The sequence below is a fragment of the Phyllostomus hastatus genome, unplaced genomic scaffold, assembly GCF_019186645.2.
Source record: "Phyllostomus hastatus isolate PE091 unplaced genomic scaffold, TTU_PhHast_1.1 phas_scaffold_78, whole genome shotgun sequence".
Taxonomy (NCBI): Eukaryota; Metazoa; Chordata; class Mammalia; order Chiroptera; family Phyllostomidae; genus Phyllostomus; species Phyllostomus hastatus.
Window position 1 is genome coordinate 35,465,558 of NW_025334041.1, and position 20,778 is coordinate 35,486,335.

Here is a 20,778-nt window from a genome sequence, read left to right on the forward strand (position 1 = left end):
TTATGCTAAATGAAGCAAGCCAGGTGGTGAAAGACAAATATCATGTGATCTCACCTTTAACAGGAACCTAGTCAACAAAACAAACAAACAAGCAAAATATAACCAAAGACACTGAAATTGAGAACAGGCTGACAGTGACCAGGGGGGAGAGGGGAGGGAATTTCAGGGGGAAAAGGTAAAGGGTTTCCAGGAACAAGGATAAAGGACACATGGACAAAAACTGGGGGCGGGGGGGTTTGGTGAGAATGGGAGGGAGGTGGGGAGGGCTGAGGGGGTGGTCTGGGATGAGAGTAAAAGGCAGAAAACTGTACTTGAACAGCAATTAAAATTTAAAAAATGGCAAAAAAAGAGAGCAATGTCAATCTCCTGTTTAAGTGTTTGCTTTTCTTAGTGTGTTTTATTCAGTATCAGTCTCAGTTCCTTGCATGCAGCAAACACATTCTTGGTGTAATTAGATAAAGGATTTGGGCAGAAACTTACTGTGAGTAATTCTCTCTCACTTCTGGTAGAAGCTGCAAAAAGGTGCTGATTTGCTTGCTGTCGTTGGGTCCTTGCCCCTACCCTCTGTTTGTCATTGCCCCGCAGGGGTGGCGTACACATCAGAGTGCTTTCCATGCAAGCCAGGCACCTTCAGCAACAAGCCAGGGTCATTCAACTGCCAAGTGTGTCCCAGGAACACCTACTCTGAGAAGGGAGCCAAAGAATGCATCAAGTGTGCAGAGGACTCCCAGTTTTCAGGTAGGTCTGGTCTCTGCCAGCTTATGCCCTTCATTCTTTTCTTTTTAAATTTCCATTTGTCTGTGTATAGTCATAAGCAGAAGTCAAACATAAGTGGGGCAAGAACAATGGGACGGACAGACACCAAAGTGCTGAAGTGAATCAGCATTGAATGGATAAAAATGACTTCTTCTGCCCTTTTCTGCATGACTTGCCCTTTTGTCTGTAATTTTTTCTCTTCCATGCCCCACAAGTAACTGTTTGGCTGTGCTTACACTAATCTAGATTCATGCTGTACTTTTAGATGATTTGTGGGCATAGAGATATATTTAGAGACTGTTAATTTATTCCAAAGTTACAATTGTAATGATAACAGAATAAATCATGTCTTCTTGGAAAAATGATGGTCTGCCCCTTGCGTGTCCTGGGCACACTTACTGCTCCAGTGAAAATAAAAATGTGAGCCCTCACCTTCTTTAGGCCAAGCTAGTCCTGCCTAAATTCCTCTGTAAAGTTACTTTTCCTTCTTGTCTTTTGTATGTGTTTGTTTTGGTTTTCCCCTTTCTTAGAGTCACACAGGAATTGACTCATTTCTGAAATGCATTTTTCTGTTGCAGAAGAAGGGTCCAGTGAGTGTGTGGAGCGCCCACCCTGTACCACAAAAGACTACTTTCAGATCCACACTCCGTGTGACGAAGATGGAAAGGTACTGGCAGTGTTCAGTGGGCTCCATTTCATATCTATTCAATCCTCTTCCCAAGTTGTCAGACTCTAATTTGTGGACGAGAGAGTTCAATGAGCTGATTTATAACATGTGTATGTAAAGTAGTGCAGAGGATATTCAATAATTTATGTTCTGAAGCCTGCCTTCCTGGCTTTGATTTTCCAATCTACTAATTAGTGCTGTGGGCAAGTTATTTGCTGTCTCTAAGTCTCAGTTTTTTCATTTTTAAAGTAGTGATAATATATCTGTTCCTGTTTTTTTTTAAGATTTTATTTATTTATTTTTAGAGAGGGAAGGGAGAGAGAAACATCAATGTGCAGTTGTTGGGGGCCATGGCCTGCAACCTAGGCATGTGCCCTGACTGGGAATCAAACCTGTGATGCCTGGTTTGCAGCCCGTGCTCAATCCACTGAGCTACACCAGCCAGGGCTCTGTTCCTGTTTCATGAGGCTGTTCTGAGAGTGTGAGATAGTCAACGTAAGGTTCCCATGCAGTGCATATCGAGTGCTCAATAAATGACTGCCATTTTCAACAGTTAGATGTCTCAAAGAATAATAACATCAGGAGAAGCACAGTTTTAAAATGTGTCCTCAGACTACACAGTAAGTCTTCACATTGGTGGTAGGTTTTGAGACTGAGTGAAGAGACATGTAACCAAACTACTTTTACCATAGGTTAAGCACCTGCAGCATTTCATCAGTGTAATAATGCAACAATAAAGGATGTTGAAGATAATGACTTTATTTGGGGATCTGTCCTATCCTGTAACTTCTCTTTGTTTGGTTTCTCAGTAGGCTCTGGCAATAGAAAAGCCATGCAGCCATTGGCTAATTTAGTTATGGCAGATGACTGTGTAATTGCCTTTAGAAAATGCAAAGTAATTACCATATAAATGATACTGAGCCAGAGGGAAAATGCACCCATAAGCTCTGCAGTTGACCTGCCATTCTCTTATTTAAAAAGTGTCAGCTGTACCAGCCTCTTCTGTGGGAAAAGCTGAGATTACAGCAGCTATGATGGAGCATTCTTTCAGTGTGTTTGCATCTTTGCAATCATGGCATTTAATTTCTTGACCTAGTTTGGAAAATATACATAGTTGTCAGTATTTCTTTATTTCCTTAAGTTTTTATCATGAGGTCTGGATCTACAGTTTTTGTATGGTTATTGTTCTTATTCTTAGTCCTTAAGTACCTTTTAAAGGAATTTACTTTTGAATGCCTAAGACAAGTCCACTCTACTATTTGCATTCTAGTATCTGAAGTACTTACTAATGTGGAATAATTCGAGGGAAGGCCAGTTTAAATTGGTAGAAAATTTCAGTAATTAGAAGTCCTCCTATTATTTTTAATAAAAACAGTAATTCAGACTAACAGCTCTAAATGACAAGGTACTCTGAAGTAAGATCTTGATGGTCCCACAATAATGGCCGAGTATGAGCTGTTTTTACTTAGAAAATGTAAGTAGAGAGCCACTAAGTGGGCTGAAGTAATTTGGAATAATGTTCCTTTAGTTAAGGTTTTCCTAGATGAACTTGCCTTATTTATAAGTAAAGGCAATTAAATTCTATATAATAATTAATACTTCAGCATTACTGAAGCTTAAATGAATGAGATTGAATATAAAAGTGAATCCATTTTTGCTATAATAAAAATATTTAGGAGTCATATTTTTATTATGTCAATGAGTGGTGTGACAAAATCTAGTTTACTTGGGCCTAAAGTAAATGAGGCTGTATAATATATGTAGAATGCACAGAGCACACACACATATGCACACACATGTGCACCCACAGGCATGTTGTGTACACATACACACAACATGTGTTTTTCTGTTGATCTAGGTGAACTCTGAACCTGGTTTTGTTACAGAGCAAAACAATGGAATATTACTCCATAAACCCAGTGATTCTTTAAAAAGTGGTTTAAAACTTATTTGAAGATAAAACTTCCTAACTTCAGTAGTAAACAAAAGCAATGGGAATTTAATTAAATAACATATTGAAAGTATAGATTAGGCATGTGAATTTGAATGTTTTCTGTTTTTGTTGGTTCCAACATTTTCATTTGTTCTGGTTTCACCTTTTTAAAAAAGACTTCATCTTGTTTGGAGTGCCCTGGTGATTTGCTGATGGTTTAGTGAGGTTTCCCAGGTTGTTCAATGACTGCCTGTCTTTGATCTTATTTTCCCCTTGTTTAGAGAGAGGATCATCAGGGGAAGTGGCTACTGTGCTATACAGACTTTGAACTTATATGACAGAAATGCTACAAGTTTCCCTGTTCATTTTGAAGCTTAGTTATTTGATTGGTTCCTGCCTACTGGGGATGTTTTTTGAGGGGAATTTTAGTTGGTAGCTGGAACCATTCTTATCCTGATTAAGAGACTCTCATTAACCTCATGAAAAATGTGGAGTGCCTACTCATTCGTTCATTCATTCAGTGAATTTTACTGAGCACTGGCCGCATACAAAGTGGTGGGTGATGAGGGTAGAGCCTAGGATAGGTGGAAGAATGTAAATGTCTGTACGGATTGTAGAGCAGAGGTTGTCAAACTTTTGTGTGCATCAAACTTGCCTGGAGGTTTCTGTCCCAAACCGTCTGTTTCAGTAGATCTAGGGCTGGGTCTGAGAATTTACATTTTGAAGAAGTTCCCAAGTAATTCTGATTCTGCTGGGCCAGGAGTCTAATAGTTTGAGTACCACTGGTCTAGACTTTACAGGAAAAGATAGTAAAGAAAAGAACTATTATTTCCAATTGTGATTAGTACTTTTGCAGAGAAGTCTTGAGTTTTATGTGGATCTGACCTAGTCTGCAGAGGTTTCAGAGCTCTGTATAAAACCTAGGCAAGAGCTTGGGAGAGAGCATTTCTGGAAGAAGGAGCAGGATGGTGAAGAACTGGTGTGGGAGGGGGTATGGGGAGTCTGAAGAACTATGGAGATGTGGGTGTGACTGGAATGTGGGGCTCTGGGCAGGAAGCTGCATTAAATGCAGCTAAGGACACAGGCTAGTGCTAGAATTGGTATGGTTTTACAGTAGTGGGTTAACTTTTCATGTATGCTTTGTTTTCAAACAATGCTGAGAACCCACTTTTTACATACATTGAGGTACACTCATATAGCTTTATACAAGCCCATGCACAGATTCAGTGCTTGAGATTTGAGATCAAAAGAATGTTAACCAGTGATAATGGGTAAGTATTCATGAAGAGAAGGCATCTTTAGTATTAGGAAGGTATTTGATAGAGCTTCTCATGATCTTCCTATGGATAACAGAATTGTGGACTAAATGATATGGCTAAGTGGATATATGGCTAATTGAAGAACTCTATGTAAAATGTTTAATAAATGGATATAAACTAGGAATGTAGTTGATATTAACTAGGAGTACAGTTGGTATCATATATTTGCCATAGCAATATAAATTTAATAAAAGGCTTCATACATATTCCAACTCATACAAAGAAGATTATGAGCTTAGATGACTTTCAGAATTTCATTTTAAAATTCTTAATTTGCATGAAGACATCAGGAACAAGTAAGTATATCAAATTGTAAATTAGTAAAGCTGGGAAAAATGACAGAATTAAGACTGAGAAAGATGCCAGTATGCTTGAACAATGAGGTTAGATTAGAAAAATCAAAATTTATTGTATTAAAGTCTCAGATATAAAAGTATTTAGAAAGAGAAAACATTGCTTGCCAAAAAGATTTCCGAGAGAATCCAAGCTTGAGAAGACCTGACTCACCAAATAAAAAAATGCATCAGCTATTTAAAGGGAAAAAATCTCCCAAGAATACAAAGGATACTTGGTTTTTAATTAAGCTGTTCATTGTTGAAAAGCAGGTCTCATGTGTCTGCCATTTCCACGAAAGTAGCCTCATAGCAACTTGCAAAAGTCAGGGCGATAAGGTTCTTTTTGTTAGACAGTCAGCAGCTTAGACAAAAGCCGTAGAGTTTTATTCATTTTGAGTACTAGAACTAAACAAAGTAACTTTTTGGGAGGTCTGTTTTATCCCAGGGCAAAATATGGTGTTTTTTTGCCCCTCATTATGGGATGGGATGCACATTTCCTTATCATGGTGGGAGCACAAGGTGTCAGATTTGTTTCCACACTTGGGGATAATTATACAATTCTGTTAATGAATTTTAAAAATACTTTTCAGAAGTGGGATATGGGGAGGTGGGACAGAAGGCTCTTGACTCATGAAACTGGGAAGTCAATATAGAGTAAATGATTTCATCAAGACTTTCTCTTGCCCTTCTTGCGTATATTCTTGGCTCCTTTGATTTCCATCTTGGGCAGGCTCTTTCCTGTGAAAGCCACTAACACCCTCACAGCTTCTGATTGTAGGAGCACAGACCAAACTTTCAGAAAAGACTCTGATTGGCCGCAAGCCCATCTCAGACCAACCATTCAGTCCAGGTGTGTGGTCTAATCATGTCGGACGGCTTAGTTTCCCTGCTAGTCTCTGTGGCTGCGGAGGCCAGACTCTGATTCTGTCAGTGTCGCACATGTCAGTTTCTTCAGAGACAGAGATGGTGGTGTCTGTTACCACAGTGAAAAGACAGTGATTCTGGGCAGGTTCACAGAATGCACGCACTCTTTTTAAAAAATCAATTAATGAAAAATTTTATTTTAAACTTGTCCTATCTTTGATTTTCTAAGGACCCTCCACATTGTTCTTCACAGCGGCTGTACCAGTCCGTACCCCACCACCAGTGCATGAGGGTGCCCTCTTCCCCATGTTCTCACCAACACTCCTTTGTTGCTTTACCGGTGTGAGGTGATGATATCTCATGAGGTTTTAATTTGCATTTCTCTGATTATTAGTGACACAAATATGAGAAGCAGCTTCTCATATTTGTATTGGCCATGTGTATGTCCTCTTTGGAGAAGTTTCTATTTAGCTCCTTGCCCACTTTTTAATTGGATTATTTTTTTGTTTGTTTGTTTGGTGTTGAGCTGTATTCTTTATAAATTTTGGATGTTAACCCCTTATCAGATGTATGGTTGGTAAATATGTTCTCCCATTCAGTAGGTTGTCTTTTGGTTTTGTTGGTTTTTGCTCTGCAAAAACTTTTTAGTTTGATCTAGTCCCATTAGTTTATTTTTTTTCTTTTGTTTCCCTTGCCCAAGGAGATACAGCAGAAAAAAATATTGCTCAGAGATATGTCAGAGGTTTAACTGCCTATGTTTTGTTCTAGGAGTTTTATGTTTTGAATATTACATTTAACTCATTAATCCATTTTGAGCTTATTTTTGTATATGGTATAAGAAGGTGTTTTAGTTTCATTTTTTTGCATGTATTAGTGCACTTTTTCCAACACCATTTATTGAATACATTTTCTTTACCACATTGTATATTCTTGCTTCCTTTGTCAAATATTAATTGATCATATAGGTATGGGTTTATTTCTGGGTCTGCTATTCTGTTCTGTTGATTTTGGTGTCTGTTTTTATACCAGTACCATGCTGTTTCAATTTATAGCCTTGTAGTATAGTTTGATGTTAGGTAGTGGGATACCTATAACTCTGTCCTTCTTTCTTAAGAGTGCTGTGGCTATTTGGAGTCCTCTGTGGTTCGATATAAGTTTTGGGATTATTTGTTCTGTTCTCTGAAAAACATCATTGATATTTTTGCTCCTCAGTGTGTGTGGGTGTCTTCAAGCATTGCCTCTAATTTCTTTTCTTAATCAGCTGTGCAATTTAGATAGTATTTTACCTTGTTTGCAGATGAGGAAACTGAGGCTTAATAAAATTAGTTAAATAATTTCTCTAAGGTCATACCTGGGAAGTCTTAAGGCTGGAATTCTACCCCGAATCTGTCTCCACATCTGATGCTTATGTATCCTCTTCATGTACTTTTCTTCTTTATATTATAGCAGTTTGTGAACCTGTCTTCTTAGGGTTATAATATAATCTCCTCCAGAGCACCAATTTGTCTTATTAGTATTAAAATTTCCCTGTGCTTTTTTTCTACACATAGTAGGTACTTACTAAGAATTTCCTAAATAGCAAGTTTAATCATTTGAAGGGAAGTCATAGGAAAGAATAAATAGATTTTTCTGTGTTATTACATAAGGCAAAATTTGGGCTAATCAGGTGAATTTACAGAAGATAAATCCCAGGGGTATGTAATGATTTTCTAACAAGTAGAGCTGCTCAGTTGTGGAATGGCATGTTTTGTCAAATATGAGATTTGTTGCCAAGGCTAGAAGAGTGCCTAGTAGGAAAGGATGTTTTAGAAGGAAGCCTTCTTGAGAGGAGACATTTGACCTGCAACGTCTTCATCTTTAAGTCTAGGAAACAGATGGATCATAGGGGGTTTGCTAGTGTTTTGGTGTCAGATTATCTAGCACTTTTCTTTGGCCTTTAGCAAACCTCAGTATTATAAAGTAGTCCAAGTGCTGAAGGTCTGTAACACAGTACTTCCGAGTCTTATAGCAGGAGTAAGACACAGGAGACATTTAAAAGTAGGTTAATAAAGGATATGGGTTTTAGATCAGCCTTTCTTCCTATATGATTTTAGCAAGTTAAATATACTTGTTTCTTAATTAGGATGATGGGAAAAGAGCATGGCCTTTCTCAGTGACTAGGGATTTCTGAATTGGTTTAAAATAATAATTTTATGATAGTCTTCTTTAAAATCTTTAAAAAAACCCAGTTTTGTTGAGATGCAATTCTGATACCATATCATATATCCACTTTAAGTGTCAGTTCAATGTTTTCAGTATATTCACCCCAATCTAATTTTGGAACATTTTCTTGCCTAAAATTCTGGCTAGAATTTCCAGTACAATGTCAAATCCTGATGATGTCTTCCACATAAAGGAAGAAGTGAACCCAGGCTTTTACACATTTAGAAAGGAGACAAGTAGGTTACCACCAGGGAAAAGACATAATAGCAAAGTTTTCATAAAAAAGGAATCCCTGTGAGTGCCAATATATAAACGGGTGGGTTGAGGATGTCATCAGAAAAGATGTGGAGGTTGAGCATGGCTTTGAAACCAGGAATAGGCAAAACTTGACGCAGTGGAGAATGTAATTGCAAGAGAGACAAATGATGAGTTCCTAGTGGGTTTGCAGATAGAAAGGATCAATGCTTGCGAGAGGCAGAGGCAAGCAACAGCCTGCTTGGGAGCATCTGAGCTGGAACGTCATGAAGCACCAGGCAGTCAGCGTGGAGTGACAGTTGGTATGCCCTTTTAAAGCATGTGCAGTTAATCTGTAATGAATTCAGCCAGTCCACAAAGCCTTGGTGTATTTGTGCAGGGACATTTGAAGGAGGAAAACAGGCAACCATGGACAAACTCAGTTTCAAAATTTGTCTAAATTTTTGTCCTCCTCGTCTTGAGTTTTATTTCAATAGAAGAACCAGCTTCCAACTGATACCTCCATGGGTATCAATGTGTATCAATAAGCTTATTTTATTCACACTTAATAGAAATATACTTGGACACTAGTTCCTCTGCAATCTTAATAGCAATCTGGTAAGTTTTGCTCTATTAAGGTTTTGGTTTCATGAAACATTTTATAATTTTATCTCAGCTTGCCAAAAAGTGAGTTGATTGTTGGTATTTCACCTGCACTGTGAGCCATCTGGTGCTACATATCATTAATATTACTTATTAGCTTTTCCCAGTCAGCTAGACTTGAAAGCATCTGTCCCCATTAGAAAAAAAGGTGCAAAATCAGTCTGCTATGTGAAGCAAGGCTTTGTAAACAAAAGTTGTATTACAGAGAATTTGAAATTTGACTTCTAAATGTTTGAATGTGTAAAGGTGGTGCACATTTGCTAATTTTAAAACATTTATTGTGCTTGGGTTGAAAATCATGTGGCTAGCTGACCTCTCAAAAATATATTTGCAATATTTTAATATTTTTACCCTCACTACACCCATTCTCCTTGACTTACCTTACTTTACCATTTACTAGATCTGTTAAACAACTCAAGATCTGTTAAACAACCTTTTTTGGGCAAGTTGTTTAACAGATCTTGTGAAGTGTCCTCATTTATAAACTTGAGGATAATATTGTAATATTGACCTTCCAAAGTGGGAGCAGGGAGATTACACAGTGTGTCCCCAAGGTTAGGCCTCAGTGAGCAGCCACTGAATTGCACTCACTGCCTTGTGGGAACCAACTATTCCTAGCACTGCAGTAACTCACACAACACAGTGCAGTTTTAATTAATGTCAAAATAAATCAGCAAATCTGTGAATTAGTGAGGACTGAAAATTGTTTCCTGTACTTAAGCCAGAATTTAAAAGATGATCCCCCAAATATGATGATTTTTTTTTTTTTGCTTAGATTCTCTGAATTTTATATTGCCTTTCCCAGGGGAGTTGAGAACCCCTTATGGATACAAGACCTAACTTATTTTTCCAGCTGTTTAGGAAGCTCTGTCAGGAATGGCCATCATTTCACAGATGGTAAGAGAGAGGCAGATGAAGTGGTTGGTTAGACTGTTTCATGACGTAGCTCATAAAATGAATGTAAAAAGAGAGTTCTAAAATGAAAAATAATTTTATAATTCTGTCTAGACATATAACTTTTAAGCCATTTTCTTAAGCATCTTTTTTCAAATAAAGATAGTTTACTCTTCCATAACAGAATAAAATTGAGTGGCCTAAAGGGCTTACTATACATGATTTTCTATAAACTGAAAATGGCTATAGAGAATTGCCTTTAATTTTGATTCTCCAGCTTCACTATTAGACTTATTATTGTGGAAGTTGTTTTCCAGGAGAAAAATAATCTCAGTAGATTTTATGTCTAATGAAAGAAGTTTTTGATTTCTTTTAAAAAACTGTATTTAGTTATGAAAGAATTTTTTAAGTTTTTTACATTTAGAATAGCTCCCCCCCTCCCCCGCCACTGATAACATCCATTTTACTTTGAAATGGCTAACCTACTTAATGTTTTGGTCTCAAAAGAGAATAATTTTAAAATGGTAACTTTCTGGGTTTCACTGAGTCATAGCTATTTTGATATATTTTGTTTTGTGTGTGGGGCGGTGGTGTGTGCTTGTGTGAGAAAGAACGAAAGGATAAGATTTAAAAGACTTCCCCCTTTGAAGTTAGAGGCTGTCTTTTTAATAAATATATTATTTTTATTTTTCAGTTACAGTTAACTTACAATATTACTTTTGTTTCTGGTGTATAGCCCTGTGATTAGACATTTATATAAATTACAAAGTGATTACCCCAATAAAAATGTACCCATCTGACACCATCCATAGTTATTATAATATTGTTGATTATATTGTCTATGTTGCGCTTTACATCCCTGTGGTATTCTGTAACTACCAGTTTCTACTTCTTAATCCCTTCACCTCTTTCACCCATCCTCCCAAACCCCCTCCCATGTGGCAACTGTCTAAATGTTCTGTGTATCCATGAGTTTGTTTGTTTCCTGCTTGTTCATTTATTTTATTTTTTAGATTCCATATCTAAATGAAATCATATGGCATTTGTCTTTTTCTGATACTTCCCTCAGCACAAGACCCTCTAAGTCTATCCATGTTGTTGCAGATAGTGAGATTTCATTCTTTGTTGTGGCTGTGTCATACTCCATTGTATATGTGCACCACTTCTTCATCCATTCTTCTTAGGTACTTTTATGTCTTGGCTATTGTAAAAAATGCTGCAGTGAACATGTGGATGTATATTCTTTTCAATTTAGGGTTTTTGATTTTTTCAGATAAATACCCAGAAGTATAATTGCTGGGTTCTTCTTTGTCTCTTGTTTTAAAATCTATTTTGTCTGGTATAGATATTGCTATCATAGGTTTTTGTTTGTCTGTTTCTATTTTCATGTATCCCCCCCCCCCATCTCTGTACTTTCAGTCTGTGTGTGTTCTGATCCGAAGCGAATCTCTTATAGATAGCATTTGTAAGGGCCTTGTTTTCTTATCTATTCAGCCATCGTATGTTTTTTATTGGAGCATTAGTCCATTTGAATTTAAAGTAATTGTTGATAAGTATCTATTTATTGCCACTTTATTATTCATGTTTTTATTATTTATTTATATCTTTTTTCTTCTTCTTAAAGAAGACCCTTTAACATTTCTTGTAATACTGGTTTGGTGGTGATGAACTACTTTAGCTTTTTCTTGTCTGGGCACCTCTTTAGATAAAGATTTGTTGATTGTAAATGATAGCTCTGCTGAGTAGAATAATCTTTGTTGTAGGTCTTTGCTTTTCATCACTTTGAATGTTTTCTGCCAGTTCTTTTTGGTCTGCAAAGTTTCTGTTGAGAAATCAGCTGACAGTCTCATGTGAACTCCCCATAAGTAACTAACTGCTCTTCTTCTGGTGCTTTTATTTTAATTATGATGTGTCTCAGTGTGGACTTCTTTGGGTTCCTCTTGTTTGGAATTCTCTGTACTTTCTGGACATGAATGTCTTTTTCCTTCACCAGGTTAGGGAAATGTTCAGTCATTATTTCTTCAAACAGGTTTTCAGTCTCTTGCTATCTCTCTTCTTCTGGTACCTTTTGATGTGGATGTTGTTACGTCTGATGTTGTCTCAGAAGTCTCTTAAACTATCCTCATTCTTTAAACATTATTTTTTCTTTTTACTACTCTGTTTTCTGCTACCTTGTCTTCCAAATTGCTCATTCAATCCTCTGCTTCATCTAATATACCAATTCCTTCTAGTGTCTTCTTCATTTCATTTATTGTACCTTTTTTAATGGTTTCTATGTCCTTGTTTATGCCTTTGAAGTTTTCATTAAGTTTCTTGACTATCCTTATAACTCTGTATCTGGTAAATTGCTTGCCTGCATTTCATTTAGCTCCTTTTCTGGAGATTTCTCCTGTCCTTTAATCTGGGACATGTTTCTTTGTCTCCTCATTTTGGCTGCCTCTCTGTTTTTGTTTATGTGTATGTGGTCATCAGTTTTAAATCCTTTTCATCTCATGGCACACATAAAGTAATTACTAAAATTCTGTGGCACACCAAAAATATATTTTTTGCTGATTTTACATAAAAAATAGATATAAGTTGGGTTCATTCACACTGGATGGCTATTGTGTTGGCTGTTGTCATTTTTTATTTGATGATCTGAGGTCAGTGCCTCTGACTAAATAGTCAGGTATTGCATGTTTTAAAAATTCTTGTGGCACACCAATTTGTTGTTGCATACTAGTTGAAAAATCAGTGTATTGGGTAGATCTGCTGTGTCTCCCAGTCTTGGTAGAGTGGCCTTGTATAGTAGGTGTCCTGTAAGGCCCGGCGACACAGCCTTCCTAGTCACCTAGCCTGGGCCTCCAACTACACCCCCTGTTTGGGCTGTGTGAACCCTTCTATTGTGGTTAAGCCTTGACGGCTGTTGGTATATCAATGGGAGGGATTGACTCCCAAGTCAGTTGGCTACAAGGACCAGTTTGGACTACAGTGGAGGAGCTGCTGTGTGGGGGCTGACTCCATGGAGCAGAGCTCAATTCAGTGAAGCTCTGATGCCTGCCAAGTCTATCCCTTGAGTGTGTTGCTTGTGAAGGTGCTCTGGCATGGTCTGAAGCTGGCCACCAGGGGTGCTGGCCCTGGGCCCTCGTTGGAGGTACGGGCCATGTTTAGTCACCTCCTCTGTCCTACTTGGGGCTGCCCTTCATAAACTATAATGTGATCTGAAGATGACTGCTACTTTTCCTTGTCTGGGAGGTACCCCAGAAAGGCCAGGCTTCAAACTGAGGCTGCCTGCCACTAGTACTGGGCCTGGGGGCACTTAGCAAGAGCTATGGGATTTGTCAAGCTTTTATAGATTTTAGGGAAGTGTGTAGCATGAGCCAAGACAACATTTGTATGGAAAAACCACTGGAAGTGGCTTGGGCATGCCCACCAGTTGGGTGGGGCAGGTCTCAGGGAATCACTAGGGCAGGGCGAACAGTGTTTGTCAGGTTGATGGTGACTCAGATATAGTGTCAGCCTACACCTTCAGGGGGAGGGCTCAATAAAGGAACAATGGCTTCTGCCAGCACTTATGTGGGGGAGAAAGCTGCCCTTCCACCTCTCACCCCAGAACCAGACAATTCAGTTTTTCTCCATATGTCCCTGGTGTCTTTTGAGCTGCTGTCCCAGTGCTGAAGCTCAGAGTGAGTGAGTTTGAGTACCTCCATTCACAGGCCCTTTAGGAGGAATGCCTGGCACTCTGGAAGCCCTCTGTCTCACTTAGCCACAATGCCGACTGGTTCTCACAGCCAGAAATTATAAGAACTTCTCTTTCCAGGTTGGGGACCCTGTACTTGGGACCTGATGTGGTTTGTTATGAATGATGGTTATTCTGTAGTTTAGTTGTAATATTGATGTGGTCTGGGAAGGTGTGAGTACCACATCTGCCTACCCTGACATCTTGCCCAGAAGCCCAGAGCTGTCTCAATCCTGATGTTTGGCACACATGCAAGAGCGCCTGGAATCGTCAGAAGGAAATATTTTGCTATAGATCTTGGAGTAATATCAGGATACTGGAAAAGACATAGAGGGCTACTACCATTGTCTATGAAATAACAGGATTAAAATGTGAAGCTATATATATTCTTTTAAAAAATAATTGTATTTTTTGGGGGAGGGGGGTGATCACTATGTGGAAAGCCTGGCGATAGATGCTGTGGTTGAGGGAAGGAAGAGAGTAGTGCAGGTCTCAAAATGAAAACACCTCTGCATAGACTTATGTTAGTAGAGGAATAAGGTGAGTGAGTGGATAGAAGAGTAAGGGCTATAACCACCTTATCTCTATTTTAAAGAGGAATTTCATGATGAGGAATGTGCTATGTATGAGGTAAAGCCACCTGTAGCTTAGGGTAAAAATACTTGGAAATAACAGCCATTTTCCCACTAAAGTTTTTTTCTTTTCATCTCATTTTGTTACTGATGTTTTAGATTGTCTTTATTTGGCCCTTCTATTCTGTCACTATTTGGAATTTTCTAGGCTGTCAGTTTAACATTTGTGTTATTGGAAGTTTAAAGCGCATAAAGGCTGTTAGATGACTTACAGGCCTTTTTTGCAGACGCAGATAATGTACAAGTGGATAGAGCCCAAAATCTGCCGGGAAGATCTCACAGATGCTATTAGGTTGCCCCCTTCTGGAGAGAAGAAGGATTGTCCGCCTTGCAACCCTGGATTTTATAACAATGGATCGTCTTCTTGCCATCCCTGCCCTCCTGGGACGTTTTCAGATGGAACAAAGGGTAGGATATCAGTTGGTCCAATAATTGGACCTTTAGCACAATAATCTTGTTGGACTACTGTGACTTCTTTGCTCCAAATTGTTCTTTGGAAACAATTCTTTGTTAAAACATACTTTTCTCAGACTGAAGCAGCGTTGAGAAATGTAATAATGGCATCATGAGACTGCAATGGCTTATTTAACATATCATAAGGATAGCTTTTGATGGCATTTTGTGTAATGCAGTCTTAATGAGGTGACTCAGCCTTTGGATACTGATAAGAAATTGCACCATATTAAGTGATTAAGGATAAGCACTTCTCTTCCAGTGTATGCGTACACATATATTGATATAAGCATAAAATATAATGTCTTCTAATTCAGCTTTGAAGTAATAAATCACATTCTATGCTACAATAATATCAAAAATTGCTCATTTTGATCATATGGCATATTATAGTCCCTCAGTAAATTGTTTCAAAGTATGTAGTTGGGAAAATTTTTGTACTTACCAACTAATATAGAAAGTGGTTACAGAATTTGTTTTAATTTTGGTAGACAAAGATTACAGTACATTTTAGTCATGGGTTTCTTACTTGAATATAGCCATTCCAGATATTTAATATTCAGAGCCTCTGAGAGAGAATGTAAAAAGGACTCGGGAGTCAAACTGACCTGGGTGTGAGTCCACACCCTGCAGGCTATAAATAGTGTGATTTATCTAAGTTACTCCAACCTTCTGAACCTCAATTTTCTCATCTGTAAAATTGTAGGTAATAATGTCTAGCTCATCATCATGGAGCAGGTTATGTATAATAAAAATGTTTCCTGCAGTACTTTGCTACCAGGAACTGTTTGTTCAGTGAAGATTTTCTCTCCCTACCCCTTCTCTTACTGATGTGATAATGCAAAGTGTCTTGGGTAAATTAAAAAAAATGGTTAGAAAAGACTCTTCCATTTCAATAATGCAGATGTTGATTTAAATCAGGTTTATTCAAAAACCTTAACTCTTCCCATAGCCATTAATTCCCAGTATCATTTTTTTAACATAGCCAATATTTTGAATTTCAAGTAATTATTCAATGATTAAATGGCATGCATGATTTTCTGTCCCATTTAATAACCAATAGGGAGTGTGAAATATTTCCTTATTCATGAAGTGGATGGTACTGATTCTTAAATCACGCGTAAGAGAACTTGTTTCCGAGTTACTATTCGTGTAGAGTAGAATTTAATATTAGCAGTTACTCTCAAAAATGGAGAAAATTATTTTTAAAGATTTTGTATTTGCCCCTTCCTTTTTCATAGAAGTATGCATGTGTATAATATATCCAGAATTATTTTTCTTTCTAGATTACTTTTGAAATCGTTATTAATTCTTAAGGAAATGGGTGGCTCAATATCTCTCCTTCCCACTTCCCTCTTTACTAAGTAAAATTTAGCAGGGCTTTAAACAGAGGAAGTGGAAGTTATGCAGATGAAGTTTAACTGTGATTGTTCACCCCACCTGTCTCCTGTAGAATGTAGACCATGCCCAGCAGGAACAGAGCCAGCACTTGGCTTTGAATATAAATGGTGGAATGTCCTTCCTGGCAACATGAAAACCTCCTGCTTTAATGTTGGAAATTCAAAGTGTGATGGAATGAATGGTGAGTTCAGAGTCAGCCTACCTGATGTATTTTGGCAGCAGAGACTTTCAGATTCAGCTCTTTAAAACATATTACGTGTGGGTGTGAAGAACCTGAGTCTTATTTGGCTACTGGTATGTCTTTGAACCCTCACACAGAAGTAGTAAATCTGGTGTTACAGCTGGATGACTTTCCTATAAAAGTATAAACAATTGTGCATTTTTGGAGTGGGTTTAAAGGTCGATACTGAGGAGGACCAATTATGGTAATAAATACCCGAACAGGTTACCAGGGGGAGGTAATGAGATCTATGTTGTTTGCCATTTTAAAGAGTAATGTGACAGCATTTCTGCCTGTATTGGTTTGGTCTGGCTTAGCTGTAAGCCATGGTGAGAAGTTAATTAAATCACCTCTGTCTCTCTTTGCCTATGAAGTCCATGACCCTGATTACAAAATATTGATGAACCTCACTTACTGAAGACTTGAAAGTGTGGCAGAGTTGAGTTCTATAGGATGTTTGCTGAATGTTCTTTGTTCTTACATTTTAAATTCTTAGTGAGCCTTGCAGTTAGCTGTTCTGCAACATTTGTTGGTGGATTGAATGACTATATCTATATATGTATTTTTAAATTTGCCACTAGGAGTGGGTGTTACAAATACTAAGGTTTTACACCAAAATGCATCCTTTACTTTTATAAACTCATAAAAAACTCATCCTTTAGTTTAAACTTATAAATTAAAAAAAAATGCTGTCTAATTACACCTGTTTTAAATCAGAACCTGTCCAAAATAAAAAAGCTTGGAATGTAGAAAGTGAGGTGTACACATGAATACAGGGATTAACAAATAATTGGTCTTCGGATAATGTTGGTTAAACATATATGTGGAAAAGCCCTAATACATACTGAACATTATGAAATATTCTTTATTGACCAATAATCCACTTGTAGGAATTTATCCTAAGGAAGAGAAGAAAATATATAGTAGTTATTACCTGACCATGAGTGTTTATGTTTTAAGAAGATACTATGATTGAATTCTAGATTGAAGAAGATAAGGCATTGGAAAAGTAAGATTGGGAAGGCTAGGGTATTGAATGACTTTATGAAAGCATCAATAATTGTGTGTGCCCATGTGTCTATTCACTTACTAGTAAAGATTACCTAAAAATTTCATTGGATCTTTTAAAGAATCTACTCCTAGCCTAAATTTCATAATAATACTTGATTTACCCACTCATTCACTTAGAGGCTACAATTTAAATGTTAATTTCCCAAAATGTTCAATTAATAATTTGGAAAGTATACATCTCTAATATTAGTATGTGATATCAAAATAGTAAATAATCACTGAAATAGAGGACAGACTGACAGTGACCAGAGGGGAGGGAAGAGGGAATTTCAGGGGAGAATGGGTAGGGTTTACAGGAACAAATTTAAAGGACACATGGACAAAAACTAGGGGGAGGGTGGTGGGGAGGCTTGGGTGGGTAGGCTGGAATGGGAGTAAAAGGGAGAAAACTGCACTTGAACAATGATTAAAATAAAAAAAAATAATAAATATGTGAAAAATAAAAAGGTGATGTAGGAGATGATCCTTCTTCGCTTCTAGCTTCTGCTAACTCTGGGCATTCCCTGGCTTGTGGCGGCTTGACTCCAGTCTCTGCCTCTGTTCTCACGTGGCTATCTTTTCTTTGTGTCTATGTGTCTGTGTGTGTTCAGGTGGTGTCTGTTCTCCCCGTGTGTCTGTGTCCAAATGTCGGTCTTCTCATAAGGACATCAGTTATGTTGGGTTAGGCTCACCCTAAAGACCTCTTCTTAACTTGATTATGTCTGCAAAAACACTATTTCCAAATAATCAAGTCCATTCACAGGCTCTGGGGGTTATGGCTTACACATATATTTGATGAGGGCCACAATTCAACCTGTAACAACAAGCAATGTTCAAAACATGAGAAATGTTTGTTTCCTCTTGCAAGGATGCTAGTTCCCTTCCAACTTAATGTTTTACTGCCCATGTACTACTTTCTTTTCTTTGGCCTTCTCTGTTGTTTTACATCCTTGGTTAGGCTTATTCCTACACATTTTATTCTTTTTGAAGCAGCTATGAATAGGATTGTTTTCTTAATTTCCCTTTCTGTTTTTTCATTATTGGTATATAAAATGCAACTGATTTCTGAATATTAATTTTGTATCCTGCTACTTTGCTGAATTCATTTATCAGTTCTAGTAGTTTCTTGGTGGACTCTTTGGGGTTCTGTATATACAATATCATGTCATCTGCAAATAAAGACAGTTTTACTTACTCCTTTCCAATTTGGATACCTTTAATTTCTTCTTTTTGTATGATTGCTATGGCTAGGACTTCCAGTACTATGTTGAATAAGATAGGTGAAAGCAGACATCCCTGTCTTGTTCCTGATCTTAAGGGGAACGCTTTGTAGTTTTTGCCCATTGAGTACAATGCTGGCAGTGGGTTTGTCATATATGGCCTTTATTGTGTTTTGGTATGTTCCCTCTATTTCTACTTTACTGAGAGTTTTTGTCAGAAATGGGTGCTGGATTTTATCAAATGCTTTTTCTGTATCTTTTGATATGATCATGTGGTTTATATCCTTTACTTTGTTTATGTGGTGAACCACATTTATTGATTTGTGAACACTGTACCAAACTTGCATCTCCAGAATGAATCCCACTTGATTATTGTATGTTGCTGTATTTGGTTTGCTAATATCTTGTTGAGGATTTTAGCATATATGTACATCAGGAATATGTACCTATAATTCTCTTTTTTTTTTGTAGTGTCTTTATCTCGTTTTGAAATTAAAATAATGCTGACCTTGTAAAATGAGCTTGGGAATCCTCCCTTGTCTTGAATTTTTTTGGAATAGCTTGAAAAGGAGAAGTATTAGTTCTTCTCAGAATGTTGGGTAAAATTCACCTGTGAAGCCATCCAGTCCAAGGCTTTTGTTTGTAAGAAGTTTTTTGATTACTGTTTCAATTTCACTAGGTGTAATCTGTCTATTAAAAGTCTTGATTCTTCTTGATTTATTATTGGAAGATTGTATGTTTCTAGGAATTTATCCATTTCATCCTGGTTTCCCAATTTGTTGGCATATAGTTGTTCCTAATATTTTCTTACAATCCTTTATATTTCTTTGATGTCAGTTGTTATTTCTCTTCTTTCATTTCTGATTATATTTATTTGGGCCTGTTTATTTTTTCTTGATAATTCTGGTTAAAAGTTTCTCATTCTTGTTTATCTTTTCAAAGAACCATCTCTTGGATTCATTGGTCTTTTGTATCACATTAAGCCCTTTAACATTTGTTGCAAATTGGTTTGGTTGTAACCAATTTCTTTAGCTTTTTCTCATCTGGGAAGCTCTTTATTTCTTCTTCAATTTTAAACGATAGCCTTGCTGGGTAAAGTAGCTTTGGTTGTTAAGTCTTTGCTTTTCATTACCTCAAATATTTCATGCCAGTCCATTCTGTCCTGAAGCAGATGGCAGTCTAATGGGAGCTCCCTTGTAGATAAGTACTGTTTTACTCTTGCAGCTTTTGAAATTCCCTTCTTGTGTTTAAGCTTTGCCATTTCAGTTATGGTGTATCCTGGTGTGGGCCTCTTTGGGTCCATTTTGGGACTCTCTGCACTTCCTGGACTTATGTGTGTTTTCCCTTCACCAGGTCAGGGAAATTTTCAGTCATTATTTCCTCAAACAGATTTTCAATCCCTTGCTCACTTTCTTTCTCCTTCTGGTGTCCCCATAATATGGATGTTGTTAGATTTCATATTTGTCCCAAAGGTCCCTTAAACTCTCCTCATTAATTTTTTTTCTTTTTGCTGCTCTGCTTGTGTATTTTTTCTACCTTGTCTTCTAAATCACTGATTCAATCCACTGCTTCATCTAACCTACCTTTTATTCCTTCCAGTGTATTATTTATTTCAGATATTACATTTTTTATTTCTGACTGGTCCTTTTGAATGGTTTCTATGACTTTTTCATGCTGTTGAGCATCCTTATAATCATTATTTTAAACTGTATATCTGATCAATTACTTGCCTCCATTTCATTTAGGTCTTCTTCTGAAGAATTCTCTGGTTCTTTCATTTGGGGCCTGTTTCTTTATGCTCCCATTTTGGCTGCCTCCTCGTGTTTGTTTCTGTGTATTAGGCAGATCTGCAAAGACTCTGATTCAGTCCTATGTCCAATGCTGCCTGTTACTGGCCCTGGGCAACCTGCTTGAAGCTGTCAGTGATTCACAGTTTGTGGATCCCTTTGCTGGGCCTGGATGTGTGTAGAAAGAACAGCTGTGCACCAAGTCTGGCTTTTACTATCACTGGGCCCAGAGGAGAGTCTGCTAAAGTTTCAAAGCTCCAAGAGATCTGCCTCTGCTTGCAGGCTTTCTGTTAGGCTTAATCATTGAAAATGACTTCAGCTGTACTCCTCAGCAGCCTGGCTTAAGCTCCACAGGGTGGGCCAAGAAGGATTCCTGTAGATGGGACTATTGTTTCCCCTGAGACTGACATTGCATGAAGGGGAGTGCTCT

The 20,778-nt window shown here is 37.6% G+C and overlaps 1 protein-coding gene across 1 annotated transcript in view; it reads left to right on the top strand.

Annotated features, from left to right (window-relative positions):
• The window catches only part of ELAPOR2 (endosome-lysosome associated apoptosis and autophagy regulator family member 2), a 183,760-nt gene that overhangs the window by 111,641 nt on the left and 51,341 nt on the right, over nt 1-20,778 (top strand). Inside the window, exons 7-10 of the mRNA XM_045828926.1 lie at nt 586-738; nt 1,335-1,423; nt 14,445-14,625; nt 16,124-16,252. Of these exons, the coding sequence (XP_045684882.1) occupies nt 586-738; nt 1,335-1,423; nt 14,445-14,625; nt 16,124-16,252 (552 nt within the window). The remainder of the gene's footprint in view (nt 1-585; nt 739-1,334; nt 1,424-14,444; nt 14,626-16,123; nt 16,253-20,778) is intronic.